The sequence below is a fragment of the Mirounga leonina genome, unplaced genomic scaffold, assembly GCF_011800145.1.
Source record: "Mirounga leonina isolate KUSES-001 unplaced genomic scaffold, KU_Mleo_1.0 Mir_101664, whole genome shotgun sequence".
NCBI classification, from domain to species: Eukaryota; Metazoa; Chordata; class Mammalia; order Carnivora; family Phocidae; genus Mirounga; species Mirounga leonina.
Window position 1 is genome coordinate 1,497,096 of NW_023270175.1, and position 16,209 is coordinate 1,513,304.

At 43.4% G+C, this 16,209-nt stretch overlaps 1 protein-coding gene and 1 long non-coding RNA gene across 5 annotated transcripts in view; one reads left to right on the forward strand and one right to left on the reverse strand.

Moving 5' to 3' along the window:
* Nucleotides 1-11,792, forward strand: part of MID2 (midline 2) — a 98,409-nt gene extending 86,617 nt beyond the window's left edge. For all 4 annotated transcript variants that reach the window (XM_035006872.1, XM_035006862.1, XM_035006844.1 and 1 more), the window contains exons 8-10: nt 4,693-4,854; nt 6,266-6,473; nt 6,865-11,792. In XM_035006872.1, coding sequence (XP_034862763.1) covers nt 4,693-4,854; nt 6,266-6,473; nt 6,865-7,267 — 773 coding nt within the window. In that variant the 3' untranslated portion in view covers nt 7,268-11,792. The remainder of the gene's footprint in view (nt 1-4,692; nt 4,855-6,265; nt 6,474-6,864) is intronic.
* LOC118011973 lies at nt 9,573-15,870 on the reverse strand. Its single transcript, XR_004679579.1, has 4 exons — nt 15,788-15,870; nt 15,044-15,152; nt 14,548-14,592; nt 9,573-9,638 (listed from the first exon to the last, which is right to left on the reverse strand). It is a non-coding gene; the product is annotated as an uncharacterized LOC118011973 (long non-coding RNA).
* Nucleotides 15,871-16,209: the final 339 nt, after the last annotated feature.

Here is a 16,209-nt window from a genome sequence, read left to right on the forward strand (position 1 = left end):
AAATAAATAAATAAATAAATAAATAAATAAATAAATAAATAAATAAAATCTTTTAAAAAAAGATGAGACTATTTTACTGGGAATATTCATGAAGATTCAAGGTCCTACCCTTATCTGTCGGTCTGGCCTACCACTGTTCTGCCACTGTTGATTGAACCTTGGCTCTGAGAGTTACTTTCCCTTGAGGTTTTTTCCACATTTTCTCTTCTTAAACCACTTTGTTGATATATAATCAGCATTCAAAAAGTTGTCCATCAACAGATCAACAGATAAAGAAAATGTGGTATGTCCATATAATAAAATATAGTTCAATCTTAAAAAAGAAGGAAATTCTGCCATTTGTGACAACATGGATGAACCTGGAGGGCATTATGCTAAGTGAAATAAGCCAGACACAGAAAGACAAATACTACGTGATACCATTTATATGAGGAATCTTAAAATAATCAAACTCCACATTTTCTTTAACCAGAAATTTCTTCCTTGTCGACTAAAATTTTGTCTGGAGAAGCTGTTCCCCTTATTTTTCTTTTTGCTTTTCCTTCCTTCCTTCCTTCCTTCCTTCCTTCCTTCCTTCCTTCTCTTTCTTTCTTTCTTTCTTTCTTTCTTTCTTTCTTTCTTTCTTTCTTTCTCTCTCTCTCTCTCTCTCTCTCTCTCTCTCTCTCTCTTTCTTTCTTTCTTTCTTTCTTTCTTTTCTTTCTTTTAGCTTTCTCCCTTCATCTGTAATTATCTCCCCTCTTCCTCTAAGATTTGGAATGGTCACAAGCCAGTAATGTTTCCTATGATGCTGTTAGCTGAATTCAAACAGATGTTTGGCTGATTGTCTTCCCCATTACTGTCTATCTTTCCTCTATTTCAGTTTTGTGTTTTGCATTTTGAAAGCACTGGCTATACCCTCTGTCTGGCCAGGCAGCCTGTAACATACTGCCACCAAGATAAAACTTCTGTTTCCTCTCCTTTTCATTTCCATGCAAATGTTCTCCACCACACATTTAGACTCGGGTTCATGGATTTCCATATTGTGGTCTTTCCCGTTTGAACAAGGTATATACTTCCATTACCAGAATTCACTCCTCAACCCCATCTCGCCAAGTCCCATTGATACCCAGAAAATCCTCTTTTTACCTTTTCAAAATTTAGAAATGGTTTCAAAATTACAGAAAAGTTGTAAGAGTAGCACAAAGAATGCCCATATACTCTTTACCCAGATTCATCTGTTGTTAATATTTTGTCCCATTTCCTTTATAATTTGCTAGAAGTCCCCATCTCTCTCTATTTCTGAACCATTTGAGAGTAAATTGCATACATCATGACCTTTGACCACTAAATTCTTCAGTGTAGGTTTTCTAAGAATAAGGAAACTCTTATATAACTACAGTGTGGTTATCAACTTGAAGAGATTTGATATAATACTTTTCTGATCCCGCCATTCATATTCCAATTTTGACAGTTGACCCAATAGTACCCTTTATAACATATAAAGGACCCGAAATTGTCCTTTAGAGTCGAGGATCGGGTATTGCACTTAATTGTAATTATCCCTAGCCCCCTTTAATCTGGAACACTTCCTCAGCCTTTCTTTGTCTTTAACGACATTGACATCTAAAATCCCCTTTTATTTCTTTATTATAGTGTCCCTTATTTTGGGTTCCTCTGATGTTTCCTCACGATTTATATTCAGATTATGCATTCATGGCTGGAATACTGCACTGGAGATGTTGCATCCTCCTTAGGACATCACATGTAGAGGCATGTGATATCCACTTGCCCTTCATTGGGGATACTAATTTTGTTCAGCTGGTCGAAGGCGTTGCTGGGTTTCTTCACCACGTAGTTACTATTTTTCTTTTTGCAACTAATAAGCAATCCATGTGGTGATACTTTGAGACAATGAAAATGTCCTGCTTCCTCATCAAACCCATCCTGCCCCCACTCCTGTTTTAGCATCAGTCAAAAATCCTTGCCTGGTCCAGTCTTTACTCTGATGATTGCAAAATGATGATTTTCCAAATGAGCGTTCCCTCCCCCATTTATTAGTTGGCACTCTGCATTCTACTGTAAGCAAAAGCCCCACCCTCTATTTATCTACTCAGTATGGACTCATGAATTCTCTTTCTTTAGTGGTTTATAATTCTTTACTGCCCTTGCTTATTTTGATGCTCAGATTGTCCAGATTGAGCCAGTAAGGACCGTTTAAGCTGACTCCTGGGTCCTTAAATTCTCCCATCATTTTCTTGAGCACTTTACTTCTAGCAGAACAAAAGATTCTAGGCTCATATTGACCTTTTCCTGCCCTAGCCTTGAAATCAGCCATTTTTCCAAGGAACCCTGGTTCCTTTTAATGGGAGGATGTTATTAGAGAACAAGATCTGGGTACTAGAAACACACACATGTACCCATGTATGTATACATATGCACACGCATAATATACAAACGCACACACCTAACATATGTGCACATATGGATACACACACACACACATCTATAGAAATCAAGAGTTCATACCAGTACCTCCAATTCCAGTCCATCCTCACGGGTTCTTTCTTGCCTTCCCCCGTTCCATATTGGTATGTTCCGACTTCACAGTGAGAACCCTGGCTCCCAACGACATCAACACACGTGCTCATTTGCTTAATCCCGTAATGTATCTAACAGTTTCAGAAGTGCTTTGCCCATACCATGACAGAAACAAACAATAGTTCAGGATTTGTTTTCAGTCTTCCTCCTTCCCCCTTCCCCTTGGTGTGGTTGTTTTTCATCTGAAGTGCAGTTGGGTTCATTTGTTTCACTTGCCTTCAGTTTTCGTCCCCACTCTTCCCATTCGTATTGATTTAATTGCTCTTTTCTGAATTCGTAAGGCAACAGGGTGTTTCCCAAAGGGAAAACGAGACAGAAAAGGTGTATTCAAACAAGTGCCCTTCTCTCCCCTATCTTTTTAATCCCATGCCCTTACCCCATCCCTTTGCCCACCGACTTCAAATATATGTACGTTCTCTTATTTGCCTTTCTTTCTTGCAAAAAAAAAAAAAAAAAAAAAAAAAGAATAGCATACTATCCATGCTCTTCTGCAATTTGCTTTTTTTCAACTAACAGTATACCCTGGAAATCATTCCATATCAGTTAATTGCGATCTTCCTCATTCTTTTTCATAGCTACATAGTACTTCATTGTGAAGTTCGGTCTTTTGTTTTGTATTGTTAGAAGCATATGTGGAAGACCATTTATTTCTCTCTTTGTATTAAAATTCAGTGTGCAGTTTATGATTCATACTGTGAATTGGTACATGGATAACCAAGCCCTCCAACATTATTCCTGGCCCTTATCCTTCTTCTCTTTTCATGAGCATGACTGAGCATCTTCACCAGTTATTCTTTCTAGAACATCTCTGTTTGCCCTCCATTATGCTTCTTTTTCTAGTTTTATTTGAGACTTTTTCAACTTCCCACCAAATTCATTATAAAGACCTCATGATCAGATCTCTTTCAAAACACTCATGATTATTATTTTTTTCTAAAACACTCATGATTATTTTTAATTTTCAGCCCCACTAATTCCTTTACAAGTGCTGCATAGAAGTGACTAAATTCACTGCTCATTTTCCTTGCCCATTCCTTTGCATGCTTTGCTAGAATGGTGGTTAAAAAGCAGTAAACTGATTGAAAAGCAGATAACAGAACAGAGAAACCTCGATAATTCATAAACCAGAACGTCAACTCCTCTTTTACTCACAGTTAGCCAAATACATGTTTTTAATTATGCACATTTTTCTCTGTTTAAGTCAGTGTTTATGGTCCAAAGAGTTTTGAAAGCAGAAACCTAGATCTCTGAGTTTGGGAGGAAAGAAGGTTCCAGGCAACAATGTGTTCCTGGACCACCCCACCTCAAATGGGTATTAGAACCAGGAAGGGGCAAAAATGGGTGGTGTCAAGTGAGGAGACGGTAATGTTTGCTTTGGTTCTCATGCCATCTCCTTGGCTTCTCTATGATACCTCGGAGCCCAGGAGGGGGTGGGAGAGATGAGCCATAAGCCCTGAAAGCTTCGCTACCTTGCAGGGACAAAGCAACATGGTGTACACCTCCTGAATTGTCACGGAGTGGAGAGCGCAGTGGACTAGGGTGAGAGACCAGGGTTATACTCAGCACCATCACCATCTGTCTGTGGCCTTGGGCAAGTCACTTTTCTTCTCTCAATCTTAGTTTCCCATTTGTAAAATGAGGGAAATAGGGCGTGTAGGTGTCCTGTTGGCTCTGAGATTCCATGTTCCTGTGCTCTCTGCCCAGCGCCTCTCCATCCATACCAGGCCAGGCTCAGCTGTCAGAGGATTGGACCTTGGGTGTAAAGATCCAGAGACTCCATGAAAGTGATGATTCTGTGACTTTTGTAGAGTGGCTTTTCCCATATTATCGGGCAGAAAACTGAAGCCACCTAATTTTCACTAGTGGTGGCATTCAACTGCCAGAGGCAAGGAGCCTGGTGTAAGCCTAGCTCCGTGGGAGGAAACAGACAGGAGATATTTAGTTCACTATGTCGCCTGGGACTCAAAAGAAAACAAAATGAAATTCACTTTTTTTTTTTTTTGGTGGTGGTGGTAGCGGAGGTCAGGGGGGCTTTTGATGAATTTTCAATGTGCTTCTCATCCTATCTCTATTACCTCCTGGTTAATGTCCTTGTCTCCCTCCCTCCCTCCACAGGCCTGTACAATTCAGTGGATAGCTGGATGATTGTGCCCAACATTAAACAGAACCACTACACAGTGCATGGACTTCAGAGCGGGACCCGCTACATCTTCATTGTTAAAGCCATAAACCAAGCAGGCAGCCGGAACAGTGAACCCACCCGACTAAAAACAAATAGTACGTTGGGGTGATTCCAAAAGGAGAGCTCCGTTTTCCCCTCCGCAGGGACCCACAGCAGTGCAAGAGAGCGGAGGCGCTGAGTAGAGGAGCTTTAATAGTCTATGCTTTGGGCGCAGGGTTTGTTGGTGCCCTTGGGAAATACATGAACACAAAGATGTACACAAAGTATATGTAGTAGTAGCTGGTGTTTGGGGAGGGTGTTAGTAAACGGGTTTTCTCTGCACCCCATCCCATGCTAGGGGAACAGTTGTGTAAGACAGTACTGTTTGGAATAATCTGGTAGAATCCTTCTGCTGAGAAGCCATCCCTGTTGGGAATGCTTCTGACCTAAGGTGACGGGAAATCCAACTAACTCGGCTTAACAAATAGTATTTGTGAGTAGCAAAAACAAATAGTATTTTTTTTTTCTCTTTCTCACATAGTGAGAAGCTTGAAGGTAGGCAGTTCGGGCCAGTGCAGCAGCTGGTTCTGTGATGTTGTCACAGACCCAAGCTCCTTCTCCCTTTGGGTATTGACTTACTGTTACATGACCACAATACGGCCCTTGTGACCACCAGATGCCATATTTCCTTTTAAGATAGGAAGAAGGGGAGAGGGTTGGTGCACAGGATGGCTATCTCTTCTATTGGGAAAGCCTGGCACTTTTCCAGAGTGTCCCCAACCCTGTCTGACTTCTGTTTCCATCTACTTCCATCTTACTAGCCACCCCTAGCAGCAAGAGAGGCTAGAATATCTCGCTTTTCTGGCCTCTGTGGTGAAAGAGGAGAAGGGGGAGTGTGTTCGCCAACAGTGTCTGCCATGGACCCATTTTGTATAATACAGCTCTTGCCATACCCAGCAATTGGATTCTAGTCATTTGTTTCATCATATGGTTATAAGGAATCCTCTGTCACGAATGATCCTACACAACAAATGTTTTCTCTGATCATTCCTGATGCATCAGTCACTCTAATGAAGTTACCTAATGATATGTTATTTACATCCCCATTGTAAGAGAGTAGAAAGATGGTCTTCACTGAGTCCTTCCATTTTTTTTTTGTTCTGCCACCAACCGTTCCCCTCACTTTGTCTCACCTCAAATACTCCTTCCCCCAAGACCTACTCAGATCCCAAGCCACCCACTGAAATAAAGCAGAGTATAAGACATATCTGAGAACATGAAAGCCCGAGAGCCCCCTCTTAATTTGATAACCCGTTGAGGGAGGCAGCTGATTCTTGTTTTATTGAAAATGGTGGCTTCAGGCCCTACTTCCTTAATATAATCCAAATAGCAGCCAACTTGCACGGGCCCAAGAATGATCGTCCTATCAAGAATCCCCTGGTAGCAATAGTCCCGGAGGACAGAGATGGCATTCTTAAATACTTTCCCATGCATTGTCTTTTTTTTTTTTTTTCCACTTTCTTTCAGGCCAACCCTTTAAACTGGATCCCAAAATGACTCACAAGAAGTTGAAGATCTCCAATGATGGGCTGCAGATGGAGAAGGATGAGAGCTCTCTGAAGAAGAGCCATACCCCAGAGAGGTTTAGTAGTACGGGCTGCTACGGAGCAGCGGGAAATATATTCATTGACAGTGGCTGCCACTACTGGGAGGTGGTCATGGGTTCCTCCACCTGGTGAGTAGATCCCACTCTTATTTTTTCTCCTCCCTTTTTCCTGCCATTAGGTTCCTGGGAGATCCAGGTCCATAGCACGAACATAGTACCCGCAGGTCAAGGTTAAGAGGCAGGTAATGAAAACCACGCCTAGTAAAATTGGCCAGCTGTCACAAAACCAAAAAAATACGAAGTCCTGGGAAATACACTGGGCCAGGAGTTGGAAATTCCTCCAGCGCTCTAACTGCTGACTTCGTAAAGCCCTCGTGCTATCAACATTGTGGGTCTAAATGTAAACTATTTAGGAAAGGAAGAAGCATGCGTCAGATTTCTTATATATCCCATATGGTGCCTAGTACCACTCAGATCATTAATAAGTGTTTGTTTCTCTCTCCTTTCAACGGTCTCACAGGTATGCAATTGGTATTGCCTACAAATCAGCTCCCAAGAATGAATGGATTGGCAAGAATGCCTCCTCGTGGGTCTTCTCTCGATGCAACAGTAACTTTGTAGTGAGACATAACAACAAGGAAATGCTGGTGGATGTGCCCCCACAGTTGAAACGTCTCGGTGTTCTTCTGGATTATGACAACAACATGCTGTCTTTCTATGACCCAGCTAACTCTCTCCATCTTCATACTTTTGACGTGACCTTCATTCTTCCAGTTTGCCCAACATTCACAATCTGGAACAAATCCCTAATGATCCTGTCTGGCTTGCCTGCCCCAGATTTTATTGATTATCCTGAGCGGCAGGAATGCAACTGCAGGCCTCAAGAATCCCCTTATGTTTCTGGGATGAAAGCTTGCCATTAAGCTTCCAGAGAGTGTATAACTCACTGGCTCTCCAGTCCAGCAGTTCTTCCCCTCCTAAACCTCAGTTAGTGTCCAATATACAAGACACAAAATAAAGTTCATCTGAAGCATCCAAAATAACTAGATATTATAGATTTAATTTTCGTGCATTAACGCTTATATTCGAATTAATGTATTGAGTCTCTCAGAACGAATTATCTGAGGAGTCTGGGTTCAAGCCATTGGAGGAGAAATTTAGAGAGTACCTCTCTTATCATTGGAGAATTAAAAATTCCCAGTGATTTAGGAGTATAAATGATATTGGAAGGAATTAGGATAACTCTAAGTAAATAATGTAGAAAGATGCTCTGAACAAGGGGCTAGCCAGCCGGAAAGGTGTGTGTGGAGGGTGTCAGCCTTTCTGGCACTGGCCAGTTTGGCCAAGTAGAATTTTGAAGTGTCAAAGGATCACATATTATATGTAGTTTTTGATAAAAAGCCTACAATCAAGGATTTATTATACGAAGAACATGTATGTGTATATATAATATATATATAAAATGAATACATAATATATGTTATGTATTCATTTTATAATTATATATACATAATAAATTTTTTGATTTGCTCATTTGAGTGAGAAATATACTGGAAGGAAAAATAAGTTATATCATTCATTTTTGTCCCCTAAAGGGAACATCATCAAAATCAGGCCAACATTTCCTCCCTCCCTCCATCCATCCGTCCCATTCTCCCTCCTGTCACACACACATGTGCAATAATGACGTAGATGGTTGGAAGAGCTCTAAGGTGGATTAGGAGAGATTGGGGGACAGGATTGCACAAGAGATGCTATTGCTGGATAGAAAATTGATCCAAGTAGAAGCACAGTTTCACTGAGGCTACTTAATGGAGGAGGTTCCTTTGAATTGTTAAAAATTCCGTCACAGAATGTCTCAAAGAAATACCGTCTTATTACTCTCAAATACATACAGTTACTAGAATTAGGCTAAAAAAAAAAAAGAGTTGCATAATGGATGTTCTTTAGGAACTTTATTTACGTAATCAGGAAGAATGGAGTGTTCTAGATGAAACAACCATTTGCATATAAATGTACTTGTATTTTCGGATAAAACACTTCTGAAGTGCTTCAGAATGCCGGAGAACAGTCTATTTTACTAAACAGGTTAAAGAATTGTTCCTCTTGCGATCTTGTTTACACTAGTCATCTGCTTAGCGGACCCTTCAGTGGCAAATGCAAATATAACTTTCATCCATCCCGGTCTTCCTCGCTATTGTTGAAGGGCATCAAGTTTTACGGTCTGTGCTTTTGTCAGTTCCACTGCAGGGACTGGGGATGTCAGAACCAGAGCTTTCTCCTTCCCAGGAGATAAGTCCACCTCAAGGAGTCTACTTCTCGGGAGTTGCAAAAATACTACTTTTGTACAAAGCGGTAGCTGTCCCAAGCCACCAGATGAGCCTTGAAACAATGCCAAAACGTCTCCCCTCTTCCTTCCGACCACCTCGGTGGACATTCATTCATTCATTCATTCAACAAACTACTAGATGCTGGGTACCACTCTGCTGCTGATGTATTGATAAAAACACGTCCCTTGCTGTCAGATGCCTTACTACTCTGTAGGAGAGACAAAGTATCTATATAAATCCCCTAAATAACAGCTTTGTATTGTTTGTTCACCTAACAGGGAAAGCAGGACTGATGCGCATACAGAGGGCAGGCTCAAACTTACGTTATCTAGCAGCAACATCGGCCTTTTGCTTGAAAAAACTGTATGTCATTTCTGCTAATTAGGAAAGGAGCAACCTCAGTCAGATCCAGCAGTGCCAGGAGCTAGCTTGCTGCCGTGGAAAGCCTTTGGACTAAAATAATCCTAGTTCTTCTGCCATTTCCTAGTGGTGTGACCTGGGGTATGCACGTCACTTCTCCGAGCCTCTGTTTCCTCTTCTGTAAAATAATACCTACCTCACAAGGCTGTTGCAAAGATTTCAAAAGATAGCACATGTAAACTGCCTAGCACAGCACCTGGCATGTAGTGAAGTGCACAAGAAATATTAACCTCCTCCTCCCGGCCCCGGTCCCAGTACAGTGTAGCAGTGCTTTAAAATGATGCCTTTCATTTCTCAGTTACTCTGGTCTCTCCTCGAGGGCTTAGCCCCCAGTTTTTAAACAAAAGACATGATTTCCCCACCCCACCCCCCCCTTCAGAAAACCTCTCCCTGGCTCCCATAGCATTCAGTAGAAGGTCCCATTTACTTAGGGTTTGGCTTTTCAGGTCCCCATTTGCTTTCTCAGCTTCATCCTTTGCCACTTTCCTCCTTCCACTTGTTACTCTAGACAAGGTCAACTCTTCACACAAGTTGTTCTCTGGGCCTGGAATAGAAACATTACTAAGAGTTCTGATGCCCAGAGTGAACAGGAATTGTTCTGACATTGAGGGAATCGTGTGAAAATGCTATAAATGCAGAACACACCCCCTCCACCCCAGTCCAACTCCCTTTACCTTATCCTTGGGGCTCCCCAGCTATTCATTTTTTTGTGCCCTTTAGGTTTTAGTGGCCTGGGACAAAGCTTCAATTTCCCCTCCTTACATTTGACTACCTTACCTAGACTACCTTTCCCCACCCTGCCCCTCTCAACCAGATTAACTCTTGACCCCCCTCCCCCCACCCCTCTCAACCAGATTAACTCTTGATCCCCCTCCCCCCGCCCCTAGACTGGGGTATGTTCTCATCTGAGCTCTCATGGCACCCTGAGCGTTCCCCACCCCCTTCTCAGCAATAATCACCTTGCACAGCAGTGTTTTTCAAAGTGTGGTCCTTAGACCGCCTGTTAGAGTCACCTTTGGTGTTTGTTAAAACAATTGATCCTAGACCCCACTCCTGATCTACTTAATTGGACTATCTGGGCACATAAGTGGAATTTCACATTTTGAACAGGTTCCCAGGTAATTCTGATGCACACAAAAGTTTAATGTATAATAATCATCTTCCCTACTAGACTGTGAATACCTTGAGGGCAGGGACTGTGTCTTTTGTTGTTGTATTTTTTAATACTCAGCATGGTGTGTGGAACAGAGTGGTTGCCTGACTAAAGTTTATTGAATGAATGTATGAATGACGAATGAATAAGCAAAGTTTCCCTGTTGTACTCTGATATCCATACCGGTGTTTGTTATTTCCTGGGCAGAAAAGTTTGGTTACTTCTCCATTTGGGCTATGTTAATATTATTTTTGCAAATGTCCCAGGACTCATACATATCAATGACTATTGTCTGCCTCAGAAGCTCTTTGGAAGTTAACTTGGGGAATTGTCTAGAGCATGTGGCACCATTCTTTTCAAGAACTTTCCAATCTTTTCAAACTTCGTTCTTTGAAGGTGGATTTAAGTTTGGGCTACAGCCAAAAATCACTCAGAGCTTAACCTACTGAATAATGCAGGAAATTAAACTGGGTTTGAGGTAAGCAATGACGTTTCTGAGCCAAATAATGAAAAGTGCTTTCCAAGAAACAACATGGTGGTAAAGTACACCTGTGGGGAGTGTGGTGAGTCCTGGAGACTTCAAGGCTTTCATAGATTGTGGCAATGCCAGGGACCTTATTGACTGCCTCTAGCTAAATAAACCCAGTTGGACAAAGGGAATAGGACCTGTATTTAACATCTTCAAGGAAGGTGACACCCTCAGTTTTCATTGTTGTTGCCCTACTCAATCTATTCCCCTACGATCCTTTCTGCTAGCAAATTATTCTTTCTGTCTGCAATTTATGCTCGTTTCCACTTTTTTATATTGTCTTATTGAAGAAAGCACAAAATTAATCAAAATAAAGTTAAACCTGTTTTGAGAATATGAAAGAAATTTTAATGCCACATTGGAGTTGTGACTACTTGTAAGAATTGCTGCATCTGTATGTGTTTTTATCATGTAATTCCATTGTGTAACTTTGGATGCAGTGAAATTCAGATTTCAGCAAAATCACTTTTATGTTCTTTTCAACTTAAATACACTAGGTGAATTTTCTAAGCTTCCATGGTTTACATATTTATATATGACTACCTGGATGGAGCAATCCATGGATGGACTTTTTGATAAGCTCAAATATTTGATACCCTTTCCTCTACAGAATGGAAATGTGAGGCTGACAGATAAGAACCACTCCCATGCTTATTTCAATTCCTGAAGCCAATTGCAGCCTTGGAGCCGTTGGCTGTATTTGGCTGTGTATTACAAGTTGGCCAGGTGGGCTGCCATCAGGGCAGGTAAAACTGCCTTTTACGGTCTGGTCTGCCAGCTTCAGACATATACTGTGTTGTTGTTGTTGGCTAGAATATTTATTAGACTATTGTCGGACTATTTTTTATTGAATATTTTATCCCAGGCTTGTTTGTACTGGGAGCTCTGGACCAATAGTGTCTCTCCTAGTGACAGAAATCTGAGCATCTGTGGATTACACAGCCTCATCCTTCTAAAATATCCCAGCCATCCAAAATGCTATATTATGAATTAAATAAATATATATGTATTCATGAGTTCTCGACTGTCTTTCACTGGAGTTTAAATTGGGGGAAGATGAAAAGAAAGACGGCCGTGGGTTACTGGAATTGTCTAAATGACTTGGGGGAAATCAGATATCATATAAAAGGTAGAGATCTGGGCAGAGAAGATCCAGGGGGTCCAGAAATCGGGATCCCATCATGAAGACTGGTTTCCAGGAGCAGACAACAGTCAGGAAGACTAAAGAAATGAAGGTAAAAGGCCCAAAGAGACACGCACATTACTTTTTAGGGATTGAAGCAGAAACTGGGAATTAAGGAATAACAAAGAAAATCCCACAACTGGAACCTATTGGTTAAGGTCCGAGTAGGGCCAGAAGTGACTTGAAATAGGTTGTCAGAACAAGGGCCTATAGAAATGATGGCCCCAATACAAGAAGATTAAAATATAAAAGAGACAAGATTTTGGAATATCAGGGCCCTAGTGGTCTAACTGGAGAGCAACCTAGGCAAAGGCCAAATATGGGGCTATTACCCACAGCTAAGATTGGGATGTGAAGTTTGGAAAGTCTGGTTCTATTTGATAGGCCAGGCCAGAGAAGATATGGGGTTCTTTATGTTCCCCTACCTAGGAATAGGGTTCCTCCTGGAGTCCCAGTGAAACTGAGCCTGCAGGTGGGGGTGAGGTGATCTGTTTATAAAGATTAGGAGTAACAGAGGCCATCAAGTCGGTTGTTACATGGACAGTGGAAATGTAGACAGCATGATAGCTAATGAGAATGACTCTCCTCCACTGTGAATTTCCAGGGGTGGAGGATCAAGGTGGTCTTCCTATAACTGTTTGGCACGATATGCAAATTACAATTGTGACTGGCCTGGACGGGTCATTCAAGAGGCATTCATTGTGTTCCCAGTATTCCTCTCATTTCTCTGGGGGACATACTAACATGAAAAAAGTATTCCTAACATTTATAATCTAGTGGGGCATCCAATTCAATAATTCATCCCAGATAGTTTTTAACCTACAAACTCAAATTACTCAAGGTAGCTGAAAAAGGAAGCCTTTCCAGAAGACACAGGGGTGAGAGTAGAAACTCTTACCAGACTTGTACGTAGGACATGCATAGTAAATGCTGATTGAATAGAAATAGAACCTGATAAGCAGAATGACAAGCAGGCCACCTTGTACACTATGAAGTTTGTCTTAGGTGAACTTCACAGCACCACTTGTATAATCCCTCTTGGGCACATATCTCTGGTCCAGCATCCCCACAATTGCCTCTTTGTAACAGGCAACCATTGTTTAAGGCCAGTCTTCTTCAAAGGGAATAATTACAAGAACTAATAAATTAGCCATCGATAATGTGCTAATGGAGGAGGATGGGGGAAATTCACACCTCCTCCAGCTTCTCACTCTACCTCTTCCTTCCTTCTCAGAAAATAAGAAAATGTTAACAGGAGCCTTCTAGAGACAATGCTTTTGTTGTCCAATCTGGGGGTTTGGACAAGGTGGGGAGGGCAAGCTGTAGACTTGCAGGTTTGAAAGGGTCAGCCAGCAATGCTCTGGCAGGCTTGTAGGGGACATATTTGGGTTGTCTTTAACTCTACTTCTACTTTAACTCTACTAGCATTTACTGTGTATGTCCTATGTCAGGGTAGCCTTGTCCACAGAATGCAGAGGATCTGCTACTCCTCCAGCCAGATTGAAGTCCCAGAAAATGGAATTTGGGCTGGTTTTCTCTTTCATGTCCAGTGGCAGGAAAAAGCCATTATGATCTACACATCTTTTTGCCCAGCTTAACTCCCTTGGTGATAAGGGAGGGTGTGGTGATACACCAGAAATGTGTAATTCACATCAAGCAGCTGGCAAGCACACAAGTCCAAGGCCTGAGTGATTTAGCAGGTAAGGGTACAATGGATCATTTGTTTGATTCAAACAGTTTATTATTTACACAATGAAAGAAAAAGTAGTCTAAGGTTTCTGCTCCTAGTGGTCCCTGTCCCAAACACCAAAAAGGAGGACACCGAAAAAAGGGATCAGAGGACTGCAATGGTAGTTGTGGGACATCCCTTTGCCAAGAAGCCGATTATAGTATGTAGCTCTATTCTGAGAGGGATGAGTCAGGAAGTCTCTTATCTCATCAGATCCCAGGAGGTGGGAGGGGATGAAAAACTCTTGACAGCCTTCCAGGGGATGGGGGGATAAGGAGGCAGCGGGAGAAAAGCAGCAGTGGCCTTGAAGCAGCTCCTTGTAGGCCTCCCATCCTCTGGTGCCCTGGGAGGATCACAGGCGTTCTGCCAAGACTCAGATTAGTTATGGTTCAAGCCTTTGCCTGCAGGACCTCTGTAGATAGTGTGAGGCTGCCTGGGTGCCATGGAGGAGCTGTTCTCGTACAGCAGCTAGCTGAACACCCAGGTACCTTCCCTGGTGTGCGGGGGAAGCCAAAGGAAGCAAAGTCAGGGTCTGTTGAGGAACTCCCCGCCCTCCCTCCCTTCTGCTGACCTTCCATTCATGTCCTTGCACTCTGCTCAGTGTCTTTGGGGTTGGGATGGTGTGGAGGCAGGGATTAAAGGAACAACAGGACACACAACAAATTCAGACCTGGCAAAATTCAGTACCAAGGCCAGAGAATCCCAAAGCCCAAGTCCTTTGCTATCTCTGGCTTAGTTTTTCAACTAGAAGTTGAAATGTATGAGTAATTTCTAAGGTCCCTCTTAGCTCTAACAGTAGGCATTTCCATAAATGCAAATTTTCTGAATATAGTAGTAGGAGCCTAATCTGCATACCTACCCCAAGAATGTTGGGACATCAGGGCAGATCATCAGGAACCTATGACTAGAACAGAAAGGTAGATAACATTGCTGTTACTTTGGGACCTCCGTCAGACTCCTTTTCAAGGTGACTGTACTCCTTTTTACACACTTTTCACTCAGAGCTCCCATGCCAGTCTCGCCCACTTATATTTGACACCATTATTTTTGAGCTTTCCACTTCAGCCTTCTTCCCGTTTTATTCACTAACTGTACAAAATACAGATCCTGCTCTAGTTAGTCAGGTCTCAGTTTCAAATTTCAGGTTAGCTGTCTGACAGTTTTCCACGTATCCATGTAGGAAATTGCCAAAGACATTCCACTTTCCAAAGGCAGAACAGGACACTTGATACAGAAACGAACAAGGGTCCTATGCGCCACCTTCCCCAATCACAGCCTTTCTTCCTCAAACTTCCACAAATATACTCCTTACATGGAAGAGAGAGAGTCTTGGCACTTATCATGCAATTACTCACTTATTCATTCATTCAATGAATCGTTTATTGACAGAATCTTCGTGTCAGGGGCTGGAGTCCAGTGATGACTGAAACACATAGTCTCTGCCCTCATGAGACTCATAATCATCTAGAGGGGAGACAGACCACCGATGAATGAACCTTTGTAATAATAGGGGCTATCACTGATTGCTTACACGTCCCTGACACTATTCCAAGCATTTGAAATGTAGTAACTAATTTAATCCTTCCAGCAACCCTAGGAGCTAAAGACTATTATTGGCTCCATAGAGCATGAAAAGTTAATCCCTGTGCCCTTGCCCAGACCGGTAGATTCCGTGATGCCTGGTGAGCAGCTAGCAAGGCTCCTGGCCTTAGCTGCCTCTGGCGCGGGGGTAAAGGAGTTTAACGCCCAGCACCTCAGAAATGATCCCGGCCAGTGGCGCCAGGATTTGGGGTTCACCAGGAAGGATTCCCAGGACTGTGCCAGACACCCTCAAAACCGCCCCCGCCAAGGCTTTCCCATTCTCTTTTTTCCTCCCCTTTTCCTCCCAGTACCCCCCCCCCAGTACTCCCCCTTTCCAGGCCGGCTCCTCCCTCTGAGCCGCCTCTTCTCTGACTCATTTTCCCTTCCCCGCCCCAAAGACCTTGGCTCTCTCTCTGGAGCCCTTCCCTCTGGCGGGAAATTGAGGAAGGGCCAACTAGCTTTGAGAACCAGGTGAGCGCGTTTCCCAGCGGATGAAAAACGCCCCCTCCTCCCCCTACCGCGTTCGGAGGGACAGGAAATGGAGGGAGTTCCCGCAGCCCCGGCGGCTGGCTTCCCCGCCGCCTGAAGACCCTAGTGGCCGAGCGTGGGAGGTGCCCCGCCCCGCCCCGCCCGGTGTCTCCTGGGATGTGAGGAGGGAAGGGGCGGCCCAGTCAAGACCGGCCGGCGGGGCCGCCGCGGGCTCAGGCGGGGTGAGCTGAGCAGGCGCTGGGGCGGGCACTCGCCGCGGGACAAGCTGGGCCACGGAGCCCGAGCTGGAAGCGGGAGATGCGCATGCGTGGAGAGGTGCGCAGAGGTGCCGACAGCAGCGGCGGCGGAGGGGCGTGGGGGCCACGCGCGCGTGTGGCGACTTACAGGGGTGTGTGTGGAGGTGTGCGTGGAGAATGGCAGCGCGTGCGTGTGGGGGTACGTGCGTGTAGGC